The sequence below is a fragment of the Falco biarmicus genome, chromosome 7 (genome assembly GCF_023638135.1).
Source record: "Falco biarmicus isolate bFalBia1 chromosome 7, bFalBia1.pri, whole genome shotgun sequence".
NCBI lineage: Eukaryota > Metazoa > Chordata > Aves > Falconiformes > Falconidae > Falco > Falco biarmicus.
Window position 1 is genome coordinate 20,303,184 of NC_079294.1, and position 14,501 is coordinate 20,317,684.

Sequence of the window (14,501 nt, forward strand, 5' to 3'; positions counted from 1 at the left end):
TCATCATTTATTACACGGGTCAAGGGAATAGTCTCAAAGTCTTGACCCCATCTCCACAATTTACACACCATGGGCTGTCCCTGCAAGAAGCCTGTCTACAGTGTGCCATTCTTTCCTGGTTTTATTTCAGCCAGGATTCATTTACATTGGCAAGTAAAAATGAACACGTCTTGGAAAGCTCATAGCAGGTTCTTTATGATGCCACATAATAACCAACAAATACTTTTGCTTTGCCTTCAAAACCACCAGTCTCGTAACTGACAAGATTAACAATGATCTTAATTTTCCTATGCTTCTTTTAATTTTAAAAAGCTTTGCAAACTGACCATTCTGTGATTCTTTATCCGAGTATTGCTGCTATTGAAGTCAAAGGACACTGACTAGAATTGTACTCTAAATGTATGTACATCACTTCATTCTCAGTACGTGGGATTCCTCTAACAACTTACAGTTAGAGCCAAGTCATCTTTTTTAAATAGCAACTAAAGATCTCATTCAATGTTTGCAAAGTTATCTTCTACCACCTGCCCTACTTTGACGAGTCTCAGATTTAAGCCCAGTAATATTAAGGCAGTGACACTAAGTTTCATCCACTAAACTGCAAAATTTGAGGAATGCTTCAGAGTTTCCAGCGTTTACTTGTGTTTTACTAATGAAGGAACAACATAGAGGCAGCTTCAGAAGATTAAAAGAACCATGCTTCAAGCAGAAAAACTGTAAGGGGAACTGAGCTTCTTTTCTCTCCAATGCATTACTGATTCTTGATAAAGCACTGGAGCCAAGTATCCAGGTTGATCACTATGAGGACCAAGCCAATACTTCTGAAAATGTGACTTACTCCTCTTAGGTGGATCACCCAGAATGGAGATGACAGCATTCCTGTGTTTCCATTTCCCTTCCTTCAGATGGCAACAAGACAACTCTCCTTTTTGTACATACACACTGATCACAAGAGCAAACTGTCACTTATTGACAAACATATCAGAAAGGTACATATATGTAGACACATCAAGGGTCATATAACTAAAAAAGCCACGCCATGACAAATTCAAACCATGACGATCAGGAATGCCATATTTAGCATGACACATCTCAGGTGCTTTTTCAGTAGAGCAATGAAGGACAGCACAGCCTATGGAGCTTAATGTTCAAATCAAGGACACTTCTTTGGCAGAGGAACGGAGAGATGCCACAGAAAATTGCACAGCCAGCCAAAACTGCTCTGACCAAAGGACCTGATCTCTTAAGAGTTTTAGAGACTGAGATCAAGGCAATCTAACACTAACAGCAGTGGTCTGGGTTACCACATGAGCCTGCGTCCATTAGGAACAGTGATCTACCCATGCATTAATCTCTGGATAGTCATACCATGGACAGGTAGCAGCAAATTATAAGGGTGAAAGACAGATGCTAACTGGAGACATAATACACCTTGTGAAACAAAGGCTTTTTATGACCAGCTTCAGAATCAATGGCCTGTGCTAATTTCCTGATGAATTGACAGTGTCTACATTACCAGCACAGACTTTAGATGAATCTCTGAGCCTTTTCCCAAAGGCTATCTATCCTTTTAGACTAATAACTCAATCCTCCACAAGGTGGGCAGTCTCCATGGAAGATTCATGTTATTTTAAGAAGACAGCACTGTTCCAACTGAAAAAACACGTCCCGTGTGACTCATGACAGTTTGCTTCACATTGCTAGCAGTCCTGGATCCTGATCAGGACAGAGAATGTATGTTGGGATCATTCCTCATCGCCAAAAAGTTATGAAACTTCCTGTGCAAGCAAGGTGACCTGGCTAAGTTCCAGTTCAATCAACTACTTTTGTCACCCTAATCCCCTCTGTAGCCCTAAATGAACTTATACATTTCTTAACTTCCTGTACTACATTGCTGGGGTTGTCCTACTATGAACTGTTAAATAACTGCTGTGTTTCTCATGTACACAGAATGATTACTTCACCCATCCCCAGTGTCAGCTGTCTCACCGGAGTATGTTCAGATTTAATATGTCCATGCTTGTAAGGCTCTTTCAAGTCCTTCAATGAATTACTAATAATGCTTGATATCTACGTGGGTCCTTTCGTTAAAAATGCTTTATACTTTGACAAATGCTACTAAGCAACTTGTCCCGGGTCACATAAAAAAACTTAGTGACCAAGCCAAATTCAACTCTTCTCCCAAACATTAGCCCAGACAGCTTGTATGGAGAGAAACAAGCCCAGCTGTATAGCCATGCTTGCATGAGACAAAAGAGGCTTTTCCCAAATGGTCATTGTTTATTGAATTAAGACAGAAGCAGGTTCAAAGCTACCCAGATGGCCTTTCTAAATGCTGCAGAAGATCCTCCTATCAACCATTCATTCACAGAGGCTTGCCCTCTCCTGATGGCTCAGAACATGCTAAATTGAGTGAAAAAAGTTCCTGCATGTCTCAGCCTCATTTTCCTCCTGTTGTTCCCTTCCAGAGCTCACTCCTAACCAGGTCAACTTGCTGCCAAGGCAACGGCTTGCTATGTCACTCACCAACAGAGGAGTATCTTTTTCTTTGTGCATGTACAAGAAAGTTAGAGTGGAAACTGCCTGCTTCCCAAGAGACTAGATCCCTGCCACTGTCCACAAGGCAGGACCCAGGGGTCTCACACCCTCCAGGAGTCCAGCAGGATTGCAGAGCTTTGTCTTGGAGGCCAGGGGCTGAGGTCCTTCTGTCACAGTGACTCACAGCCAGGCTCTCCACAGCTTGGGTGGCACTGCTTAACAGCTGAGACTGGGCTACCAATGTGGAAGTTCACACCATGTGAACTAGGGCACTGGCAGTTAAACTGTTGGGTTTTAAATTCCTCATGTTCTGAACCGTGATCTAGATTATTCAATCTAAGCGGATTTTCAAAATCTGTAGTATTTAAACTGTTAGCGTACATTGTATTACTGATGCCAGGCATGAATGGTTGGGCTGGGGTTTTTTGTGAGTTAAAATAATAGTATCTGCTTTAAAATTGAAAGGTTGGTTATAGAGACTAATTTAAGACTGGGGGATCAGGTTTTCAAGCCTTTCAATCAGTAGCTTCCAGACCTCTGAGACAACCTAGCTGGTGAGCAAGTATCACACCACTGTTAACATTGCTCTTCACTTTCACTGGCAAAACCACTTTTTTTTTTTTCCTGTTGCTGTAAACTGTATCAGAGGATCACCCCAGATGGGCAGCACAGCTTCAAACTGAGCCCACTTCACATTTTTCAAGATCTTTCTCCCCCCAAATGTTTTTTGGAAGTGCAGTACTCTCTCCAGTATGTCTGAATCTCTACATTCTCACAGATAGAACTATAAGAAAAAAAAATTAAATCACAAGTGCTATAAAATCCATGATAAAAATCCTTGGAGCTGGCATCACTATATACAAAGCATGCACTTCCTTCAGTTTAGCATCACTACCCATCTGAAGGGGAGAAGGATGCAGCATGGACAGGAGCCCCTGTTGCTGTGACTACTGGGGAGCCCTGTGGCAACAGAGAAGGAGGTAAGGAGGGTCTGTGATCAAGTAATTGCAGAGCATTTGGGAACTTGAGGCACAGAACACTTCCCAACAGTAGTATTCAATGTGAGCATTGTGTGCTGAGCACCTGCTCTGGCACCTCAAGTCCACCTGCATCAGGACAGCCTGCCAGAGCTGCCCCGCAGTCCCCAAGGCTCTCCCAACATGACATTCAGAGCAGGAATTGCAGACCTGCTAGCTCTTTGACCCTTCAAGTAAGCCTGTGACAGGGCTGTACAAGTAGTTACAGAGTAACCTGATCACTGAACCAAACTGCTCCTTATTCTTAACAAAGGGAACATCGCTTCGACAGAAAGGCTGGATTAATGGCAGTCAGGCCCTTTCCTTGAGAAACCCCTAAAGCAGATGAAAATTTCATTCTCTGCCACAGCCCACAAGCCTCCCCAGACAGTCAAAAGATTTGACAAGTCTGTTCTCCAAAAATAAAGTCTGATAGGTGGGTTGTGGTTTTTTTGTTGTTTTTGTAGATGGGTAGTCAGGAAGTTTCTCAAAACAGAAGTTAATAAACCATGGGGCCACATATTCCGTAATGCAGCAAATGTGAAGTATTGCATGAATACTGGTTAACTTTACCAGACCTGCACCACATCCATACTGTTGTGTTTGTTTGGTTTTTTTAATACAACGTCATCTAAATGGACTTCACAGCTGCTTCCAATGTTTCCCAAGGTAAGTAATCACTAAGGTCCAACTCAGCAGCTATCTCAAAAAGATGAAGAGGGTGCTTAAAATCGCATTATTTCTTAAGATATGATGGGTAGAATGAATGTTGCATGCAGTATACAGCATCAGTGGAAACATAATTACAGTGAAAGCAAGGATGAAAATTGCTCCACTCTGAAGCAGATACCATTTGGAGATTTTTACATCCAAAACCAACAAAGAAGAATATACACATAAGAGTTACATAATACAAAATGGAGCAAAAGTGAGTTTAGAACATATCTGTCATCAGGTACAGCTTAAAAGCATTTGGAGTAAACTGCAGCCAGTTGTAAAGATTTCAACTTCATTAGCAAACTGTGACTGAAAGAAACTGTTCTCACTTTCCAATAGTAACTGAATAGCTGAGCAATATTGGACTGGACTGTGAAAGCCACATTTTGAAACAAAGAAGGAACCCCACAGCAACCTACAAACTTAAATTTTATGCAAATTAGAGGTTAGTGAAAAAGCTTTAATTCAAATTGAAAGCCAAGTCAACTGAAGGTAAATAAAACCACCAAAAATCCACACCATGACAGAAATACCCACCACCCTCAAATATTCACCAGTCCTTTCCCTTAGGATTGCAAACAAGTTCACTTAGTGCACTTGAAAGATTAGTAGGAGATGCCTCTAAACCCACAAATGCCAGACAAGTTTCTAACATGCAGATCTCAAAGTATCTTGGTCCTGCTCTTCAGTATCCCCAGAATATTTTGACTGGGTATGCAATGTTATGCACTACATGTACCCCTGTTCAGTCTTAACTTTACAGCATAATTTGCACTCCTGTAAGCTTTTCTATTGTCAGCCAGGTCCTGATCCTGCTTGCTGTTCTTATCCAAAATATCCATCTTTGCTCTACAGCTGCCTCAGTCACTTTAGATAACCAGAATCTTGCTGGTACAGTGTTTTCCAGTAGAGTCTGAATACCTGGTGATTTTCCAGTAAACAAGGCTAAATTCTTATTTTCACTAATGCTACTTTACACCACTGTCAGTCACATCTCTATATCTCAAGTGATAAGCACAGTGCAATGACGTGCTGTGATCAAGGAAGAGATCCTCACTGCAAGTAACAATTTCACTAGATAGCTTTGTGTTTAGGAACTTTTTGCTTTCGTGCCATAACTCAATACAAAGCAGAAGCCACCACTGTCTCACCTTCTCAGCTAACAGCTCTCTGATCTTGCTTGCCTGCAAACGGAATTTGAAGAGCTGAGACTCCAGTGCAAGGCATCGCTTTTGCCAGTCCGTACAGCTGCCACTCTCCACTGTGAGTTCTGCCATTGTGAAGTTAATCATCCATTTGGGATGTTGTCCGAGGTGCTCTAAAAATCCTACAAAAGAGAAGGAGAAAAAAATACATATTTTAGACAGGCAAACCTTACACCCCTTATGCCTAGTCTTCTTTGGTCCATCTTACAGAAGTGGTAACAAAGGCCTTTTCTTTGGCAAACAGAAAATGAAATGGTACTGTCCAGGTTATTGATACTGCTGTCTCCCAGAAGTCTCTTTTAATGGATAACAGATAAATATTCAAATAAACTTTTACCTTTAGAGTAAGTAAATAATTTACTAATGCATCACACTGTATATACTACAAACAGCCTTACTGCCATCCTTACAGCCTTGTTCAGCATCTACCTGTAGACTAGGAGTATTTTTACTCCTGCCCACTTTGTACCAGCACAGCTCTAAACTCTCAAATCACTAAGACCTCTTAAATGTAACTCACGCCACGCCACACACCCGTTACTAACTTGGGCCACCAGTGCTTTATCTCATACAGACTGTGTTAAGAGGATGCAATGTACGAAGCAAGTGTTCCCAGCCGCTAACTACTTGATAGTCAGTCCACAATAAAAGTGGAAAAGTAGCTATACTACAGTATCTTAACAATCGCTCTGTTAAAACAAAGAGATCCCAGCCAGGAATAAACTAGGGCTGAAGACAAAACATGCGATAGGCTAAAGTCCTTGTAGACATCAGGAGATATACAAAACTCCACAAAGTGGAAACAGCTGTGGTTTTTAAAGTAGTTTTATTTTCTTACTCAATAACTATTTAAACATTTCAGATATCTTTTACAATGAAGCCAAAGTATGTAAAATGTAGGTAATAAGTGTCCTTAATCAAATTCAGGCATTCATGAACACTCACAAGAAGGTTTATAATATCAGCTCAGTGTGTGTAGTCCAGCAGCCAGCTGTATTACTCTACGATAACAAATGTTGTGCAAAGCTAGAACAGTTATTAGTTCATCAGCTTCATCAAAACACTGAAATCCATACTTAAAGGAACTTCTCACCCATTCACAGGCAAAATTTGCTCTTTTCTGAACTGGGACTAAAGTAACAGACCAAGACTTGGGAGAGAGCGGTGAAGTCATCCAGTCTCACCACCTTCACAACTGCCTTTGCACAGTGGGAAAGCTTAAAATGTCGCCCTAGTTTTACTCACCTGCCAGGACATCTGACTCATATTTTGCATGTAAGAGACCTGAGATTCAAATTACCTTAAGTATACATAATAGTGTAAGTACACATAACACAGCTAACAACACTACCCAGCTATATCCCCGCTGTTAAGAGTTAAGGAAGACACTTCTATACCCTTTAGCTACAAACATAACCTGCAAGTTATTTTATACACAGGTTGCTATGTTCAGTAACAGAAAGTTTTCCAAGCGGCAAGCTGCCTGCCCTTCCAGTGATATGTGAAATACTATCCCAGGTCAGAAGGTAGGTTTAAGTAAAACAAGGAAAAGGAACGCTCACGTCCGGTACTGCATCACTGAAAACACCCTGCGATAGGAAGAAAGACCAGTATCCTACAAGCAGCTTTACAGAAATACAGAGGCCATCCTTTTCGACAGCCCAGTCCACCACATGGATCTACTCTCTAGCCCTAGCTCCTTGCCAGGCATTTAGCCAGGTTACCTCTGACATACAACATTGTAGGGTTCCCCTCTAAGGTAGTGCTACCAGTCCTTTTTAAGCCAAAAGAGTACACAAAGTCATAGAAAGATCCTACACCACCCTAAGTTTGTTTACAGCCAGCTCTGTTCTGGATATAGTAATTCAGGTCTCGGATGAAATTCTGTTGTCTTTCATACCAGGCAGAAAGAGATTTTAGTCTTTATTCATAGAGTTCAAGTCCAAAGAGGACACATGAAAGAATGGGATAAACCCTAATGGCACAAAGTAGAATGAATCTGATTTACCACACAGCTTATGCCACAGCAAAAGTAATTTCCTCAGACAGTCCATAATTTCTGGTTGAACTAGACTTCCTGTCCAGAATGGGGCATTTTAAGACCAGGATAGATGTCCTGAATCATTGTCCTGTTCCTTCTCACTGTAGACAACTGCATGATATAATCCCATTCATAAATTAACACAGCCCTTTCCCTAGAACCATGTAGGCAGTTTTGCTCCCACTATTCCTGTTGTTCTACCTCACCCCTCTAATGAGCTGCCTTCTAATTACCAGCATAAATATAATCATAACCAGCTTGCATCTGTTCATTCTTGTAGATTATTGCCCTTCAGCTTCGCTAGTTTTTTTCCCTCCCTCATATTTACATCTTGGTATATTTATAGATATCAAAAGCTTCTCTTAAAAGACCTTATTATGCAAAGCTAGAGATAAGAGGCTCTTTTAGTCTCATAAGAAAAGCTCACCACTCTCCCTCTGCACCTGTTTCAGCTTCAGCACACATCATATAAGAGAGTTAGGTTTCATCTTTCTTGCTCCCCTTCATAGATATGGGTGACCACAACTGCACCTGAAAGGCAGCATGCAGCCTCACCAAAGCTTTGTGTAAAGGCATTTAGTACTTTCCACTCTCCTGGGGAACCGCACCTCACCTGATTGCATCTGCCTTTTTTTACAACCACATTATACTCGTGGGCAACTTTCACAGACAAGCCAACGCAACTGGAGCAGAAGAATCTCAGCTGCCTTCACCAGTGCCAGACATGGGAGCACAGGGGGCCCATTACAACGATACTGGAACAGATTAATAAAGTACAGGTCTGTGCCAAATCTCCACAAGATCAAGAATCTCTGTACTACAGGCTATTGTAAATTTTAACAGGCCCATGGTTGCCCTGTGATCGATTAGTATATCCAGATCTTTTCCTCCTCTGCTGTTTCTAAGTAGGGCTCTCCTAGGTTTCGTACCCACTTTATTACTACTTCTAATGTGCAGTTTTACTTTGTGTCATTAATCTCATCCTTACTAATCCCCTGGGTCAGCCAGCTCTCCCAGTAAGATACCTACCTTCTAACAGCCCCTGGTTCAGCACAGTGTTGTCACATTCTCTTTTGTCATTTCTTTGTCTTATAAATCTTCTATTAATCCCCATCTCCTCTACTTAAGCTAGTAACTTCCCCATGTGGCATCACATTAAATGATTTCTGAAGACCAGAGATTAGATTTACAGCTTTTCCTCTCTTTAGCTAAAACCTTACCCTTTTTCACGGAACAATACTGTACCAAACTGTCTCACATTTACCCTAATTTAGGACTTCGAATTTATTCTGAATTCTCATTTACTGTTAAACGCATCATTCCTTCTCCCTCACTCTCCTGAATGTAAGCAGTTTATTTGTACTTTATGAATTACAATATCGACTTTATTTTGACAGACTTTAAATCCTTGCTACTGGACCTGCCATTTCACATGCCTTTTTGTGTAATTCTTAACCATCTTAATCCACTAAGTACTTTGATTCCCCCCCACCCCGCCCCCAATATTGGTCCTTTCCATAACAGATAAATAGTTTATACTGTTATATGAACCATATTTATATAGTTAGACAGAAGTGGTCCTTTTTTCCCCCCTTTGGCATATTAAGAAGTTGGGGATCAGATACTTTCAGATGAAGTATTCTTACTTTAAGAACTTGGTAAACAGGAGGCAGACACTTTGTTCAACCAAGCTGAGATTTTTCAAAACTTCATTCTTAAATGCATACAGATGCTTCTTAAAGAGTAGCTTGATTTTCAGTGTTAAGTATCAAACAACTTCCAGTGAAGTTAATGGGAGCTACAGACTCCTTAGAACTTAAGCCAGGGAAAAATGACTGAACCAGCTGCTAAATGCAGAGATGAGACCTCTAGTTTTTACTGTATCTGTAGGTTTTGCCTCTAGTTTTTACTATATCTGTAGGTTTTGATCGACATCAGAGACAGTTCTGACAGTAAATGTTATATCCAAAATAAATAAGAATGTATTTACTTGAAGTGCCCATATCCAGTTGTAGTTCTGGTAAAGATAAAATTTACATCAGAATGTCATGGGGTTTTGGAGGGGGTTTAGACCAGAATAAGCCAATGTCCCAGATATTGGCGGATCCAGGCTGGAATTCACAACACTTCAGAGACCTCATGTATTTCCACCTGAAAAGCCTTCTGAGAGTAAAAAGCAATTAATCAATGTGAAGACTTTCAGGTGCAGGTATAAATGCAAGTGTTTGCAGCTTTGTTCACTCAGTGCAAACGAGTGAAACAGTGTTTCTGTATCTCAAACAAGAGCATCTCCTCAGCTCAGGAATCGGTTTACCCAGGCTGTTACAGGGGATTCAGTCAGCACAGGAGTGCAGCTCTTAGCAACTGCCAGTAAAATGCACCAGACCCCTCCTGAACACCAGAGCTGAATACTGGTCTGACTTCTTACTACCATCTTACTACAAAAGGAATCAGTAGAAATGTAATAAAGGTAACATGTGAAGGAAGTGGGATTTCTGCCCATGTCACTGCATCAACACCAAGAGGGTCACCAGTACGGGCAATGGACAAAACTCCATGTGGAAACCCCAGACTATTAATCAACTCCTTGCCCAAAGTCACCCAATTTTCCACTCCATAAACAGTTTCACCCCTCAGCTTTTTAACCCAGAGGCCGCTGGAGTCGTCCAGCCACACAGTCATTTCTCGTTCATGAGCGCGGCCTGGCACGTGCACGGCACGGGGAGGGGGACAGGGGGCAGAAATAACGTGACAAGCTGTGGGAAGGGCAAGGTTTGATGGGGGTCGGGGGGTGGTAAAAGAACTGTCCCTCCGCATCAGCGCGGGTGGCACGGCCGGCGGAGGCGCCCGAAGGCGGGAAGCGCGCCCCTGGGTTTGCCACCGCCCCTCACACCCGCGGGCGAACCGGGGACACGGAAGGGACCGCGGGCTGCAGCTTCCCCCTCGCCCGGCCGTTCCTCCCCCCACCTCCTCCGTGCAGCTTCAGGGACCGAAGCCCCACACCCGAGGACCAACCTATTTATTTCAGCCAGCGAGACTCAATTAACAGATGACACTGCATCACCCTCACAACGCTCCCGTCGGTCCCCGGACCGCCGCCTCGAAGAAAGTCAAGGCGGGGAGAAGGGCTACGATAGGCAGCCCCGCACAAACCCGCCCTCCGCAGCCCCCCACCGTCCCCTGCCCACCGGCAGACACGTCCCCCGGCAGCCAGGAGGGGACCCGGGCCGCGGAGCGCCGCCCCGCCCGCTCACCTTGGCCGACGCGGGGGTCTCGCCCCGCCGGAGCAGGGCGGTGACAGGCGCAGCCGGCGGCGTCCGGCGGCTCTGGACCCCGTGCGGCCGCGGGGTGCCGGCCCGTGAGGCGGGCGGCTGCGCGGCGCCGGCTGGCAGGCAGGCAGGTGCCCGGTGCCGCTCCTGTCCCATTCAGCACTTTTCCATTCTCCCAGCGCTCTCCTTCGAGCGGGAGAGCCCGGCTCAAATATCAGAGCCGGCCCTCCCGAGGAGCGCAGGAACTGACATCACCCGCCCCGGGCTCTTAACCCCTTCCCGGCCTCGGCGGCGAGGCAGGTGGGGCGGGCAGCGCTGCCCCGGGTGCTGGGGCGGCCGGCGGGGCGAGGAGCTACTGCTGCGCTGTGCCCCTGGCGGGGACATCCGCCTCCCCACCCGCTCTGCAGGCCCAGGGGCTTCTACTAAGGCCGGGGTTGCGGAGAACGGGCCGGGGCTGCCGGGGCGTCCCGGGCCGGGCTCCCTGCGGCCGCCCGGCGCGCCTGCCCGCTGCTCCCTCAAGCCGGGAGCGCTGCGGCTCCCCCTGCGCCGGGCAGCCATCTTGTGCCAGGTGCCTTCGGGCAAACGCCGGTCGGCGCCGGAGGCCCCCGCTGGGCAGAGCTGCTGGCGGCTGCAGGCTTCTTCCTCGGGCCTGCCCAACCGGCAGGTGCTGGTGTCGAGCCCTTGTCTCCTGAGATCCCCCTTGCAGCCGTCTCCCAGCCTTCGGAGCCAATGTTCCCAAACGGCCCCCAGCCCTGAGGCGCAGCGGTGGTTTTTGGGAGCAGCCAGGCAGGGAGCTGGCACTCGCTGCGCCATGCAGCCCTCACCTCCCGCCACAGCCCTGAGGGGCCGGTGGAGCGACCCAGCCTCCCCTGGAGCACCCCTCACTGGTTGTAGACAGCCCCAGGGCGTGGGGTTGGTGCCAGCTTAGAGATGAAAACCAAACTGGTGTAATGATGGCTCTCCTGACCAGAGGACACCATCCTGCCCCACATACTTGGGCCATCTCTCACACAAAATGGCTCAAACAAGCAGGTCTGAGGCTTTGAGCATTCCTAATGATAGCTGCCAGCACACAACTTATTTTATTCAGGAACGGGGCCACCACTTACTGAGCTACTTTACATGCAGCAATATGAATATATATTGACTTACATGAATATATATTACCTGTGTTACTCCGAGCTGACACTTAAGGAGGGTGGCAGCCAGGAGCAAGTGTTCACACAGCTGTCCCCGGCTGGCTGAGCCGACGCTATGGCCCTTGGTACTGAGCAGACCAGGGCAGGCACATGGAAGCAAAAGAGGCTGGAGACAGAATGGGCCTGCATGACCGAATGCTCCCAGGGCTTTGGGCCTCAGATCAGTGTGTTTCAAAGCAAGAGTCACTCTGGTTCAGGTTTAGCAACTGCATGTTAGTTACTCCATCATCAGGCACATTACTTCCGTCAAAGATACTGTAAAAATTTGCCTGAGAGGCTCTCCTTAGTGGGGATAATGACAGTCATGCTGACATGTATCTCCCTGGCCAGTTTGCGTGTGCCTTTCACATGGCCTGCTTTTCCACCATGAAAGGTGGGCTCATCTCCTCAAGAAAGTGAGTGTGGCTTGCTGGGAAAGAGCAGCACCAAAAAGGTGATGTCTTGAGTGATTATGAGAGAGCCATGAATGCTCTGAAACTGTGCTTTGGCTCTTTTGTTGAGACTACCCACGAAAATGGGGCAGTCTGAAATAAACAGGTTCGCAACAATCTACGGAGAAAGCAGGCAGGAGAACTGAACAAAATTATCTCCTAGTACTGCAAGCAACACAGTTAAACAAGATCTGAAGTGTGGCTATCTGGCTCACAGATATCGCCTGGTCCGAGATCTGCTGTTTATTAAACTTTTGTTGTAAACTCTTTCCTCACATTGATAGTGTACTTTCACTGGTGTCTTGGCAGAGAATGGGTAGCAAATCACTTACTATGCACAAATAAAAAGACAGATGTTATTAAGTGGTTAAAATTTAGAAATATAACTAAAAACAGAAGGTCAAGATTTGGACACTAGAGTGACTAAAGGTAGACTCTGAAATCTATACCTCATTATCCGAATAAGTAGTCAGATTCCCAAAGATGCTGTGGACCTTGCAGTTGCCTAAAGTTTGTTTCACTTCAGATTTCTCATCCGTTTCCAATTCCATGGGAATTTGGCTGAATTAAGCTGCCGGTTCCTTTCTAGCTGAAAGACAAAGCATGCAATGCAGAGCTGGTTCAAGCAGAGAGCAGGATAGCACTACACAGAAATGGCCAGAACTCCAAGGGGAGGCAGGCTAAAAACTGAAAAGAAACAGGTACCTGGTGAGGAGCTCTCCCATTTGGCCAGCCAAGCAGGGACGGGCAGGGATACAGGCAGAGATGGAGCTGGCTCTTGGGACAGTGTCACCCAAAGAAATTTCTCCGGCAATTCCCAGTGGAGGAGACTCCAGTTGCCTACAATCTTTCAGATTGTTGCTTAAAGATTGTAAATTGTGTGTGAGCCTATATTAATCATTACTCCCAATGATAATATAGGAATTGTAATAAATAACCAGAACCAACACGATCTGTGGCTCCCTATAGGTGTTTCAGGAAGCGAAAGGTAGCTTCATGCTTTAGAGAGTCCCCTCCTGAACTGAGGCTGGCCAAAGACAAAAAGGGAAAAGGAGCTTCATGCTCCCCATCCTATTCTTGACTCCTTTCAGTCATGGCATGTGACCACAAATTCTTAATTTGAGTTTTATGAGGGATTTTTATTCTTCCTTTAAGGGCACTAGTCAAGTTCTCTCATTTGCACCAGCAAAGCCAACAGGACTTGTATCAGTAACTGAAATGTCAGTCTGGCCCAGTGTTTTTCCCAGGCAATGAAGCTTGACTGCCAGGACATTCCTCAGCCACTGAACTTTATACAAAGTACCTCCCCACACACCTTGCTTTAACCCCTGGAGGCCCAGAACCACATCAGCACTCATACAATTATGTGCTGCCATTTCTTTCACGCAATTATTCTACAAAGCTGTGTCTCATGCCTTCTGTCACTCCTGTTAAATTATCTGACAAAATTATTATTAAAAAAAAAAATAATGAAAACGTGGCTTCCATTAAATATTGAAAATAGAAAAACATTTTTTACTTCAGAGGGAGAAGGTTGTAAAAACAGCCAGTAGTTTCTCACAGTTCCCAAGTGATTTCCCTTGACGGTTATCTTTAATATGTCCGATGGAGTACTCTGTCAGTTCTTTATAATTTGTAGACAAATTATACAGCAAAAAATAAAATTTACTAGAAACAGCAAATATCTTATTGACAAAACAAACTCTCTGGCAGATCCCAGAGAAGTAGCTTGGCACTGCTAGACTATCGTTATCACAACACAAGCACAGGCTGCTTTGTTAAGAGCACCGTATCTAAGATACCTACATAGAAGGACAAAAAGATAAATGAGAACAAGGTGTCATAAGATAAGAGCAGAAGAAACTCTTTCTCTAGCAAGCAAAGTTGTCATATTTCTGCAGGTGGGAGAGACCATTACATTCCAGACATAGTGCTGCTGAAAACTTACCAAAGGGGCAAGGACACCAGCCAGACCAAGTCCACATGTCAGAACCCCACTGAAGGCTCAATCCTATGTGGGAAAAAGCTTGCACAAAACCAAGACAGTACCTTGAAACACCTGTTTGAGGTACTCTTCTTTATCCA

The 14,501-nt window shown here is 44.8% G+C and overlaps 1 protein-coding gene across 1 annotated transcript in view; it reads right to left on the minus strand.

The window, feature by feature from the left end:
• PLEKHH1 (pleckstrin homology, MyTH4 and FERM domain containing H1) overlaps positions 1-11,025 on the minus strand; it is a 53,848-nt gene extending 42,823 nt beyond the window's left edge. The window contains exons 1-2 of the mRNA XM_056347383.1: positions 10,772-11,025; positions 5,423-5,598 (exon numbers count right to left, since the gene is read on the minus strand). Of these exons, the coding sequence (XP_056203358.1) occupies positions 5,423-5,563 (141 nt within the window). The 5' untranslated portion in view covers positions 5,564-5,598; positions 10,772-11,025. The remainder of the gene's footprint in view (positions 1-5,422; positions 5,599-10,771) is intronic.
• Positions 11,026-14,501: the final 3,476 nt, after the last annotated feature.